Genomic DNA, 12019 nt, shown 5'->3' with positions numbered 1-12019 from the left:
ACTGAGCGCTCTCCACTGTCTTCACGCTCGGAAGAAGGGACGCAGTGGGTGCACATTTAATAAGTTTGGATCCAAGTGTTTGTCTGATTCGGCCCTGGCGAGAGCAGAGCTCAGGGCCTTATTGTCTAGGTGCTGAAAGGTACAGGTGGGGGGCTCTATCTTCCCAAAACTCCCTGTGGCCGCACTTTACTTTCGCACTTCTCTCCGCCAGCCTCTTTTAGGGCACAGGCAAGGTGCAAGGAAGCACCTTTTCGTCTTTCAGTTTCAAGTCTTGCTGGAGAGCCATTCGTGGTGGCCCCGGAGCCAGGTGTGGCATGGCCGGGGGGCACCTCTCCCCTGGTGGATGAATGTCCAAGAGCGGAGATGCAAAGTCAAAGTTGGAGATGGGCGTCATCTGCTTCTTGGCTTTCCACACACCCACCCCTTCCACGAAGAGGTCGGACCCCGGGAAGGGGGGCAGCTCCACTGCAGGCTGGGGAGGGAAGGATGAGGTGAGGGGTGCTGGCTGGCTCTTTCCTGGCCTGCCGGTCAGGCGTAAGGCCTCAGGGAGAAGCCCCGGCCACACTTCCCGACGGCTGGGCTGCCCACTGGGTCCCCCCACCAGGGGCGCCAGGTTGCAGGGTTTTGCTGCCTGGCCTGCAGGAGGGCTCCTTGGGGGAGCAGGCCCCTGGAAAGACCCCTGAAGGGAGGCTGGATCTTCACCCCAGGAGGACGGAGGACACTGCAGGTCAGAAAAGGAACAGCCTAGAGGGGCCTGGGGGCCACGGACATCCCGCCAGCCCAGCCAGAGGACCCCCTGCCAGGTGGCCACAGAGTTGGGGTTGGCTGGGGAGGAGAGACTGGAAGCTGGATGGCAGAGGCCAGCTGGGCACGGCGCCCCGGGCGTGGGGAGGGGCCGCCCCGAGGCGGCCGGCAGGAGAGGGACACCCCGCCCCCCTCACCTGTCTCCACAGCAGCTCGAAGTTGCCGACGTCACAGTTTCGGTCGACCTTGCGGTCCACCACCACCTTGATGGTGTCCTCCTGCACCTGCGCGCAGAGCCGAGCCGTGACCGGCGTGGACGCGTGCATGGTGGGGCTAGAGTTGATCTCGATGAGCCAGGGCTTGAAGTCGCAGCCGAGGATGAAGTCGGCGCCGTACAGCTCGAAGCTGTTCTTCCGCGGGTCTACGTGGTCCTGCGCCACCTTCATGGTGTTGGTGACGGCCCTCTTCATGGACGGGTAGATGACGCTGCCCCACACGGCCCCGCGGCCCCTCTTCTGCAGGTACTCCTGGAACTCGGTGCTGGTCCACATGTTGTGATCCGGCAGCAGGGGGCTCCGGTCCTTGTCATTCTTCAGGTGCTTCTGGATGGAGTTGTTGCACAGGTGGATGGCGCTGCGAGGCAAGGCCGCCGTCAGGGTCGGGGGGCGGGTGCGCAGGCTCCTCTCCTCCCAGCGGGCGCCTGGGACCCCACCCTGAGGCCCCGCCCAGACCCCGCCCCGAGGATCCGCCCACGAGCCCCTGGCCCCGTGGGCCGTGACCCCGGCACAGCGCCGCTGCGGGAGGGGTTCTGATGGGTTCCCCGTTCTCCTAATCCTCCTAGGCAACCTCAGGACAGCCCTGCTGTCCCGCCTGGGACCACCATGGGGTGGGGCGGGGAGGGCAGGGCAGAAGCCAGCCAGCCCGGGGCCACCAACTAGGGGCCTCCAGCAGGTACCACCCTCTGAGCCCGTTTCCCCACTTGTCCCTGGAGGAGAGCCGGAGCCCCCCAGGGCTAGAAGGATTCGCTAACTGAAATTTTCAATTAATTCGTTTATACGCTGGCATTGTTCTAAACGGGATTTAAATTGAATAGCATCTACTAGGAGATTATAAAATACGTGGGTCCTGTTCAAAGTCATTTTCATTTAAACGTGTCCCTGGGCCTGGGGATTTGCCATCTTGTTCTGGGTGGTGAGACCGCACCTGTGACCATGAGAGAGCTGTACTCCCGTGAGACAGTTACAAGAAACAAGATACAGGCATACGGAAGAGTTTTGGAAGCTGCAAACAGTGCTGTTAGGGAGCCGACACAGTTCAGAAACAATGTCAGAGAATCTCCTGTCAGCCTGGGGAGAGGGTTATGGTCCCGGACGGAGAAATGGCTCAGAGAGGGTAAGAGACCTGCCAGGCACTCAGCTCCCAGCTTGGCAGGGCCGGGCAGGCTGGAAGGGGCTCCGTGGGCTTCTCACTGCCCAGTCAGCCCAGGACCCCTCCTCCAGGCCCCCCTGGCCTGGTGGGAACAAAGGTGCTCCTTGAGCTGCCGGCCGGGACCACTTGTCCCAGCTGCCTGCTCCTGCCAGGTGTAACTCCAGGTGTCACCTGCCAGGTGTGACCCCAGGTGTGGTCACAGCCCCCAGCTTGAGCACAGTGGACCCCCTCAAGGTCTCTGTGAAGCAACCTTCAGTCCTCGTGATACTGACGGGCTCCCCTGTGGCCCCCGCCAAGATGTCTAGGCACCCGGCCGGGCACCCGCGTGTGGTCACAAAACAGAGCCACGGAGGCCCTCCATCTGGAAGAGAGGTGGCAGCCGTCCTCTCAAGAGGACGCCACGTCCCCGCGACTTCGCCGGTGGGCCCTCGTCCTGACACCCACCGGCCTGCCCGCTCTGGGACCCTGCTGGGGCTGGGTTCACCCACCCCAGGGCACCCACTCCTGCAGGTCTGAGCTGCTGCCCGGCACCCCCTGCACCCTGTATCGGGTACCGCTCTCATCGTCTTCACCCCTCCTAACCCCGCACGGCTGAGGTCATCCTCAGAGGACCCCTCAGGCCACCCTCACGTCCCACACTCTGCCTCGTCGGGGAGCCGCCCCCCACCTCCCCAGACACTCCAGCAGCTTCCCCGCCTGCAGGATCCCCACCCAGGGCTCTGGGCGCTCACAAAGCGAAGGCCCTGCAGGGTCTACTGCAGGATTTGAGGGGCTGGTCCCCAGGAGCCTCCCCAAGGAGGCCTACCTGTCCCCTCCCTCCACATGCTGAGGGGACCGAGAGAGCAAGCAGAGCTGCACCCCGAGCCCGGCCCGTGTGGTCAGCGGAGGGGCACGGCCGGCCACTCAGCCTTCCCAGCGGAGGGGCAGCGGCACCCACCGCAGAGGGTGCCTGGTGCCCACGAGCACATGGCAGACGGTGCTTTCAGGATTTTCTGGAGAAGACGCACACCCCATGGGGGCGCAAGGCACTGGCTCTGATGGGCATGGGGCCTGGGCCCGCCCCTTGCAGAGGGAGGTCGAGTAGCCTCCCCAGGCCCGAGCACGACACAGCACCCCACCGGGCACACAAGACCTGCCTCGCGCTCCAGGTGCTGGTGGGAGCCCACCCTCTATGGCAGCTAGCTGACCCCCACTGACCTGTCCAGATTGTCCAGGGAGAAGCGCTGTGTCGAAAAGCGCAGGTAGCTCTCCTTGTAGAACCAGATGGTCAGCGGGTTCCAGTCGGTGACCAGGAACCACTGCCGGATGTCAAACTTGGTGTCGTAGATGAGCAGCGGCGACTCGATGTACTTCTGCACCACCCACTTGTTGCCCTTGGCGGGCGGTGGGTCTGTAGCCAGCTCCAGGATCTCCTCCACGTGGTTCAGGCACACTATGTCTGCAAGAGGCCACCGCTCAGCCCCCAGCCCCAGAACAACGCCTGCGGTCCTGCGCTGGGGGGCTGCGCAGGAAACGCTCTGCCCTCGGGGTCGAGGCCACAGCCAGGGCAGCCGCCACGCTCGCCCACCACAAGGGGCTTCAGAGAGGACTGAGAATGGGAAGGTCGGGGATGGGGACAGAGGCCCCGTGAGGAGGCAGCCAGCGAGCTGGGCACTGGCCCGAGTCGGGGGGAGCAGGGAAGCAGGGCGGGCCCTTCAGCCTCAGGAAAGCAGCAGGCGGGGTGATGGGCTGCTCCACAGGCTCCAAGGGCTGGTGAGGCCTCACACCCAGGGCGACTGGACAAGTGGGGGTGAACAGGGCGGGGATGGGGTGCACAGCTCTTCCCCACGTCTGCACCCCTCCACTTTGCAGGAGGGTTTGCATGCCCCAAAGTTAAGCCGTGTGACTGGTGGTGACCAGTGACACGTGAGCCAAAGTGACGTGCATTTCCCTGGGCTGCGGCATTTAATGTCACCGACAGACCCCCTCCCCAGCCCTCTCTTTCTCTGCCGTGACACCCCGGAAGCCTGAACTGTGTCACAAGACGGTGGGGGGACTCGCCATCCTCCCTGCCAACCTGCCTTGGACAAGCGTGAGGAGAGGCCGAGATGTGGGGCGGCCTGGCTCTCCTGGCCGGCACGGGGGGCGGGTGCCCCTTGTGAGGCCCAGGGGCAGTGACAGCGCGGGACGCGAGGGAGCTTTCCTCACAGAACACAGGACCCCGCTCTTCAGTTACAGCAAGTGGAGACCTTGCCATCTTGAGACCAAAGTCCAGGAGGAAGCTGCAAGCCCCTGGGCCAAGAGCAGACGGGGGCACTGGGTTGGGGGTCAGGCGGTGGGAGCATAGCCAGTGACCAGGCACAATGGCGTGCACTCGGTTATGAACAGGTGGGTTTGAGGTGTCTGTGGAGCGTCCCCGGGGATGCAGTGTCGGCAGCGGGTGGAAGGTCTGGGCTCAGGAGAGAGCCCGGGGGGGAACACGGGCCCGGCCCAGGAGGGTGCTTGCTGAGAGCAGGCAGAAGCTCGGGAAAGAGAACGTTTCAGGACAGCCTGAATGCAGGATATTCACAAATTAATAAAGCTTTTTTAAAAATCTCATAAAAAGTAACCACTTATGAATTTACAGCAACAGTAAAACCCCTCAAATAACTCAAGGGGCAAATAGAAAATGCAAACGAAAGGTAAGGTCCATTTAGATACTCAGGAAAAAGAGAACATCATATAACATAAACAGGAGGATGCAGGGAAGGCTGTATTCTGAGGACATTTCCATAGCCTGAAAGCTTCTACTGTTGCACAAGGATGTTTGGGAATAAATAAGCTTAGCATTTCAGTGAGCACCAAGCGCGAACAGGAAAATTGAACAAATGCAACCAAAAGTTGGTTCTTTGGAAACACTCCTAAGATCGGAAAATCACCCTGAAATCCTGTTTTTAAATGAAGAACCCACAGTATTCACCATTAGGAATAAAGAAAAGGGCACGGTCACAGCCGTGACGCAAGGAGAAGTAGAAAACCGGGGTCCCGGGACAGAGCTCACAGGGCACTCAGGATGCGCCTGCAAGAGGCCAGTGCCTCTGGGGCTTTTATAACCGCCCTGGGCCCAGGCCCCCACTGCTGCTGGATGCGGAGTCCTTGCTCCATTGCAGCAGCTGGCGAGCAAAGCAAATACGGGAAGAAAACTACAGACAGTCTACCTGAGGACTAGAGACGGAACTTCCTAATGAATCCTAATTACTTAGCAAAATTGGGAAGAGCAGCCATGAACACCAGGGTCACTGGGATGCCCGCTCCCCGGGACCCGCGAGTCCTGAGCCCCCCAGGGAGCCTGGCGCCCAGTCCCCCCGCTGCCACGGCTGGCTGTCCCCGCAGGGCGCCCGGCTTGGGACTCACCTCGTCCCCGGGACTTGGCCGCGGGCTTTACGATCCAGATGTTCCGAAGCCCGTCGATCTCCGTCTGAGGGTTCACAGAGGTGATTTTCTTCAGCAGAGCTTGGCACTGCGAAAAGTAATTTCTGGAATTGGAGATGAACGCCTCGCCGCTACAAAGCAAGATCCAGAAAGCCCGTGAGGCTCTGAGGGCGGTGCCCAGGCGCCAGCAGGTGGCCTCCCGAGGAAAGGGCGAGGGGCAGGCTCAGAGCATCCTCCTGCCTGCCCGACGGGTGCCCGGGAACGTGGCCTGTAGGGTGGTGGGGACCCCGATTTGAGGACACCCCGGGGCGCTGTGCCTGGGCCCAGAAAAGGTGCCGGGACATGAAGGCCAGGGTTCTTGTGCCGGACCCACGTCAGGGTGGCCCTTGCAGGCCCGTGTGGGAAAGCCGAGCTGCCCACGCCGGCAGCACCCAGGGTCCTGCAGCTGACGCGGGCTGGACGCCAGCTTAGTGTCCCGTGGGCTCGGCTGCCAGAGTGGCTGGTGGCCACACGGTCACGGCAGCCATGGGGCCGCCCCGGGAAGCCACCGTAACTTAAGGGAATAAGGGAGGCAGACGGCACAGCTGTCTGCGTGCGTTCAGAGCTCGATGCTGGTGCGTCCCTGAAGCCTGGGACCAGGAGCCCCACCCCCGCCCGGGCCGCATCGCAACCCCACGCGAGGGTGGACTGCAGCAGAGGACACTGCGCTGGGCCCCGAGGCCACCAACTGCGGGGATGGCCCTGGCGTGGGGAAAAAGCCTTCTGGGACACGGACGTCTGTGCACAATGTTGTGCCCACCCTGCTGGGAAGGGGGGGCAACAGGGAGGGAGTAGCGATGAGTGGGGTCCCCTATGGTGGGGGAGAGGCCCCATACCGAGGAGCAGAGTTTGGGGCGTGAGAAAGCAGGAGCCCCCTTTGGTGCAGGGAACGTGGGTGACGAGTCAGACGGGGCCACGCCCCCTGGTTCTAACAGGACACACAGAAGGGGAGCCCCCGGAGCCCCCTGGCCCACCTTGGTGGTGCACACGCTCTACCTGACCCCAGGGAGAAGACAGGACCTGGCGGAAGCAGGTGTGAGTCCCGAGCTGTCTGTAACCCTCCCGCCCGGCAGCAGAGACCGGCCCGGATGCCGTGAGAAATGAGGCAGGTCCCCGAGAGCCCAGCCTGATGGCCAGGGGCAGAGCTGCCCAGGATAACAGCAAATGCAATCTCGACTTGGGCTCAGGAAGAAGACAGGGGTTGATCTTCCCCCAGGGAAGGGTCCCCACTGTCTCCCCAGGGTGTCCAAGCCCTTGCAGCGGCATCCGGGCAGGATGGAGTCCCCTGTGAGTTTGTGCATCACAATAGGAAAACAGTCGCTTCCCCCTGGGGGTTAGAGGACGGACGGGAGGAGGCGGGACCCCAGCCTAAGGCGAAGGCCTGGCCAAGCTCCCTGTCCCAGACACCCTCATAATCGCCAGAGAACAAGCACTGTCCCCCCAGATGCTGATGACAAGAAAGGGACACAGCATCTGCCCTTCTGGTCCTGACGACACGCACACCACGCGTGGGGACCCCGGGCGCCTCAACAAGGAAGGAACGGGGACAGACCGAGCTAACCGCCCTCCGGCTCCCTAACGAGATCCCTAGCTCGGAAGGTGCCGCCGCAGCCCTTGCGGGGTCTGCTGCTGCCACCCACTGGTTACGCCTGGGACTTCGAGCCAAGGCACAGCCCTGCGGGGAGAGCTGCCCATTCTCGCACTTGCAGGTGCCACCCGGGTCCAGATGCAAACACTTCCAACCCCTCAAAATGCTGCCCTGGAGACCACGTCGGCCAGACACCTCTGCCTCTGCCCTGTCCTCCCCGCCCCTGTGTGGACGCCTCCAGCTTCACACCGGGGCTCGTTCAGTCAACAGAACGACGTGGAGAGCCACGTGTGGTGCTGCAGGCATCAGCAGCAAGTTCTTCACACCGCTGGTGGTTTCCAGATTACGAATGAAGACCCTCTGCAGATGTGTTTTCATTTCTCTTGGACAAACGCCCCAAGCACGGCAGAGCTGGGTCGTAGGGTATGTAGATGCCTCAATTTATACGAAATGCCTGAGGCTTTTCTAGACAGGCTACACCCATTTCCAGACACCCCCGCCGCCCCCCCCCAGCAGATTTAGGCTCCGGCCGCTCCACATCTCGGCTGACCTTTCAGCCGTTCTTGTGGGTGTGCAGTGGCGTCTCTGTGGTTTTAATTCACCCTTGAATTATGAATTCAGTGATGCTAAGTGTCTCTTCATGTGCTGATTGGCCGTTTGCTGTCTTCTTATGTGACATTTCCAATGGGATTGTTTCTCTTACTGATTTATGGGCGTCCTTTAAACATCCTAGATCCGAGACCTCTGTTGGATATACGTGTTGTAAATATGTTCCTCCAGTTTGTGGCTTGTCTTTTCATTCTCTTTGTAGTGTTTTTTTATAAACAGAGTTCTTAATGTCAATAAAGTACAATTTATCAACTTTTAAATTATGATTAGTGCTCTTAGAGAACTATTTAAGAAATTTTTCTTTTTTTTTTTTGCGGTACGCGGGCCTCTCACTGTTGTGGCCTCTCCCTTTGCGGAGCACAGGCTCCGGACGCGCAGGCTCAGCGGCCATGGCTCACGGGCCCAGCCACTCCACGGCATGTGGGATCTTCCCGGACCGGTGCACGAACCCATGTCCCCTGCATCGGCAGGCAGACTCTCAACCACTGCGCCACCAGAGAAGCACCCTTGCATGGATTTTGATGGGGATTACAATGAATCTATAGATTAGTTTGGGAAAAACAAACATCTCTATACCACTGAGTCTTCTAATTCATGAATGTGGTTTTATACACACACACGTACACACACATACACACAACACACACACACACTTATTGGGTCTTTAATTTCTCTGTATAATTTTATAATTTTCAGTTTAGGGTTTTCCTTGTATTTTGTTATATTTTTTCTGGATATTTGTAGGTTTTTGATGTTATTGTAAATTTCATTTTGTGATTGTTACAGTACACAGAAATACAGCGGGCTTTTGTATATTGACCTGGTACCTAGTGATCTTGCTAAACTGACTTAATTATGATACTTTCTTTATGATTGTTAAAATTTTCTATGTGCACAATTAGGTCATCAGTAAGTAAAGAGTTTTATGTCTTCCTTTCTGATTTTTTGCCTTTTCTTTCTTTTTCTTGTACTATTAAACTCAACAGATTGTTCAGTCAATACTGACTAGATGTCATGATAGTGGGAATTTTTGTTTCATTCTGATTTCTAGGGGAACACTTTCAGTTCATGACCATTAAGAAATATATTAGCTTTAGGATTTTTGTAGATAAACTTTATCAAATTAAGGAGGTTTCTTTCTTTTCCTAGTTTGCTAAAAACAGCAACAAAACTTAACATGGACACATTGAATTCCATCAGTGTTTTGCATCTACTGAGACGCTCATACAGTTTTTCTTCTTTATTCTGTAAACACGATGAAATTTACCAATTTACTTTTTTTTCCGAAAATCTTATTGTGGTAAAATACACATAACATTAAATTTACTACCTTAAATATTTCTAAGTGTACAGTTTAGTGGCATTAAGTACACTCACGTTGTGCAAATATCACCACCATCATCTTGTAAACTGAAACTCTGTACCCATTAACTCCTAGCCCCTGGCAACCACCATTCTACTTTCTGTCTCTGTAATTTTGATGACTCTGAGTACCTCATATGAGTGGAATCATACATTATTTATCTTTTTGTGTCTTGCTTATTTCGCACATTATAATGTTCTCAAGGTCCATCCACGTTGTAGCATTTGACGGAACTTCCTTCCTTTTAAGGTTGTAGAATATGCCACTGATCAACTTTTGGATGTTAGACCGACCTTGAGTCCCTGGAACTCAAGACTGGAAATGACGAAATAAAATTGTTTTCTACAATGACATATCCTGTATGTAGAAAATTCTAAGGAACACACACACACACACACACACACACACACACACACACACACACACACACACACTGCAAACTATTAGAACTAATAAATGAGTTCAGCAAAAATTCACAGTTACAAGATCAATATACAAAAATCAATTGCATTCCTATATGCTACCAACAAAAATCCTAAAATTAAAATTAAGAAATTAATTCCATTCATAATAGTATTAAAAATAATAAAACATACAGGAATACATTTAGCAAGAGAAGTATAAATTTTGAACTCTGAAAACTATAAAACATTGTTGATACACATTTTAGAAGTCCTAAACAAGTGGAGAAGCATTCTATATCTATGGATTGGAAGACTCAGTATTATTAAAAACCAGAAAATACAACCCACAGAGACAGAAAAAGATTAGTGGCTGGAGAGGACGGGGGTTCTGAACAAAGAGTGACTGAAGATGGGAACAAGGGAATTTTATGGGGTGATGGACATGTCCTAATACTGGATTGTGGTTTTATACAACTTTGTGAATTTACCAAAAATCATTGAATTGTACATTTACAATTAATGGAGTCTATGGCATTCAAATTATAACTCAATAAATGTATATGGAAGAAGTGGAAACAATTGGATTCCTCCTGTATGATTACGAAGATTTATGGTGGCAAAGACTGCCCTGCTGTGAGTACGCCAGTCTGTTTGCTGATCGAAGGGTTAGTTCCATTTCAGCTACGTTAATGCTACTCTGATTTATGACAAGGCCGTACAGTGGGAAAAGAAATACTTTTCAATAAATTATAAGTCATTTCCAATATTCATATGGAAAAATACATCTTGATACCTACCTAACCCCATACACAAAAATCAACTCCAAAAGGGCATGTGTAAAAATATATGAAAGGTAAAATAATGAATATTTTAGAAGAAAACATAGGAGTATAAATTCATGACTTGGAAACAGCAGGGACTCTTTGAATAGTATTATAAAACATCAATCATGAAGAGAAACTAAGATAATTGGACTCTATTATGACTAAAGATTTTCACTCTATCAAAACACATCTTGAAGAGAATGAAAAAAAGCCACAGAATGGGAGACAATAGAAGGATGGGCAAGAAACTTGAACAGTGAATTCACAAAAGAGCATATCCACATGGCTAATAGACATGAAAAGATGACAAACTGCACTAGTTACCAGGGCAATGGATCTAGAAGGATTCATACGTGAGAATAAATAGAAAATTTCTGGAAAAGGGAGTAAAGGGAATGGACTATTTCTACCATGAATTAAATCATAAATATACAGTAATTAAAAATGTACAGTACTATTACTAGGTAAAAGATAGCAAGGTCAGTGGAAGAGAATATATAGTTTAGAATTAGACTCAAAGATATTAGAAAGACTGTCATGATGATGAGAGATGAGACCAGTGTAAGAGACATGTGGGACACAGTCTAACATATGTGTAATTGGAATCCAGACAGAGTTAGAGGAAGAATGGGGCAGAGGCAATACCGGAAAAATTAATGGCCAAGAATTTTCCAAATTTGATGGGAAGCTCCAACTAACAGATAAAATAAGTCCCACAAACCCAAAGCCAGATAAATACAAAGAAAACTGCTCCTAAAAGCATTGTAACAAAACTGCCGAGAACCAAAGATAAAAAGAAGATCTTAAAGCACCCAGATAAAAAGACACTACCTTCAAAGAACACAAACAATACTACAGACGATTTGTAAATAAAAATTATGAAAGCCAGAAGATGATAGAACAATATATTAAAATGCAAAAGCAACAAAAACCTCTGCAAAGCTAGAATTTTATTCAGGTGAAAATATCTTTAAAAAATGAATGTAAGGGGGCTTCCCTGGTGGCGCAGTGGTTGAGAATCTGCCTGCCAATGCAGGGGACACAGGTTCGAGCCCTGGTCTGGGAAGATCCCACATGTCGCGGAGCAACTGGGCCCATGAGCCACAACTACTGAGCCTGTGCATCTGGAGCCTGTGCTCTGCAACAAGAGAGGCCGAGATAGTGAGAGGCCTGCGCACCACGATGAAGAGTGGCCCCTGCTTGCCACAACTAGAGAAAGCCCTTGCACAGAAACGAAGACCCAACATAGCCATAAATAAATATTTTTTTAAAAAGTGAATGTAAGGACTTCCCTGGTGGCACAGTGGTTAAGAATCCACCTGCCAATGCAAGGGACACAGGTTCAAGCCCTGGTCCAGGAAGATTCCACATGGCATGGAGCAACTAAGCCCGTTTGCCACAACTACTGACCCCACGTGCCACAACTACTGAAGCCCACACACCTAGAGCCCTTGCTCCACAAGAAGAGAAGCCACCACGATGAAAAGCCCACGCACCGCAACGAAGAGTAGCCCCTGCTCACCTCAACTAGAGAAAGCCCGCGCAGCAGTGAAGACCCAATGTGGCCAAAAAATTAATTAATTAATTTTAAAAACTGCTTAACTTTTAAAAAAATGTAAAATTCTACTTC

At 53.4% G+C, this 12019-nt stretch overlaps 1 protein-coding gene across 1 annotated transcript in view; it reads right to left on the bottom strand.

The window, feature by feature from the left end:
* Positions 1-217: 217 nt before the first annotated feature.
* Positions 218-12019, bottom strand: part of TTLL8 (tubulin tyrosine ligase like 8) — a 41233-nt gene continuing 29431 nt past the window's right edge. The window contains exons 10-13 of the mRNA XM_060164732.1: positions 5545-5693; positions 3370-3610; positions 942-1377; positions 218-472 (exon numbers count right to left, since the gene is read on the bottom strand). Of these exons, the coding sequence (XP_060020715.1) occupies positions 218-472; positions 942-1377; positions 3370-3610; positions 5545-5693 (1081 nt within the window). The remainder of the gene's footprint in view (positions 473-941; positions 1378-3369; positions 3611-5544; positions 5694-12019) is intronic.

Source organism: Lagenorhynchus albirostris, chromosome 11, assembly GCF_949774975.1.
Source record: "Lagenorhynchus albirostris chromosome 11, mLagAlb1.1, whole genome shotgun sequence".
In the NCBI taxonomy this organism is placed as follows: domain Eukaryota; kingdom Metazoa; phylum Chordata; class Mammalia; order Artiodactyla; family Delphinidae; genus Lagenorhynchus; species Lagenorhynchus albirostris.
Note: the sequence above shows the minus strand (reverse complement) of the source record. Positions and strands in the feature narration are given on the sequence as shown.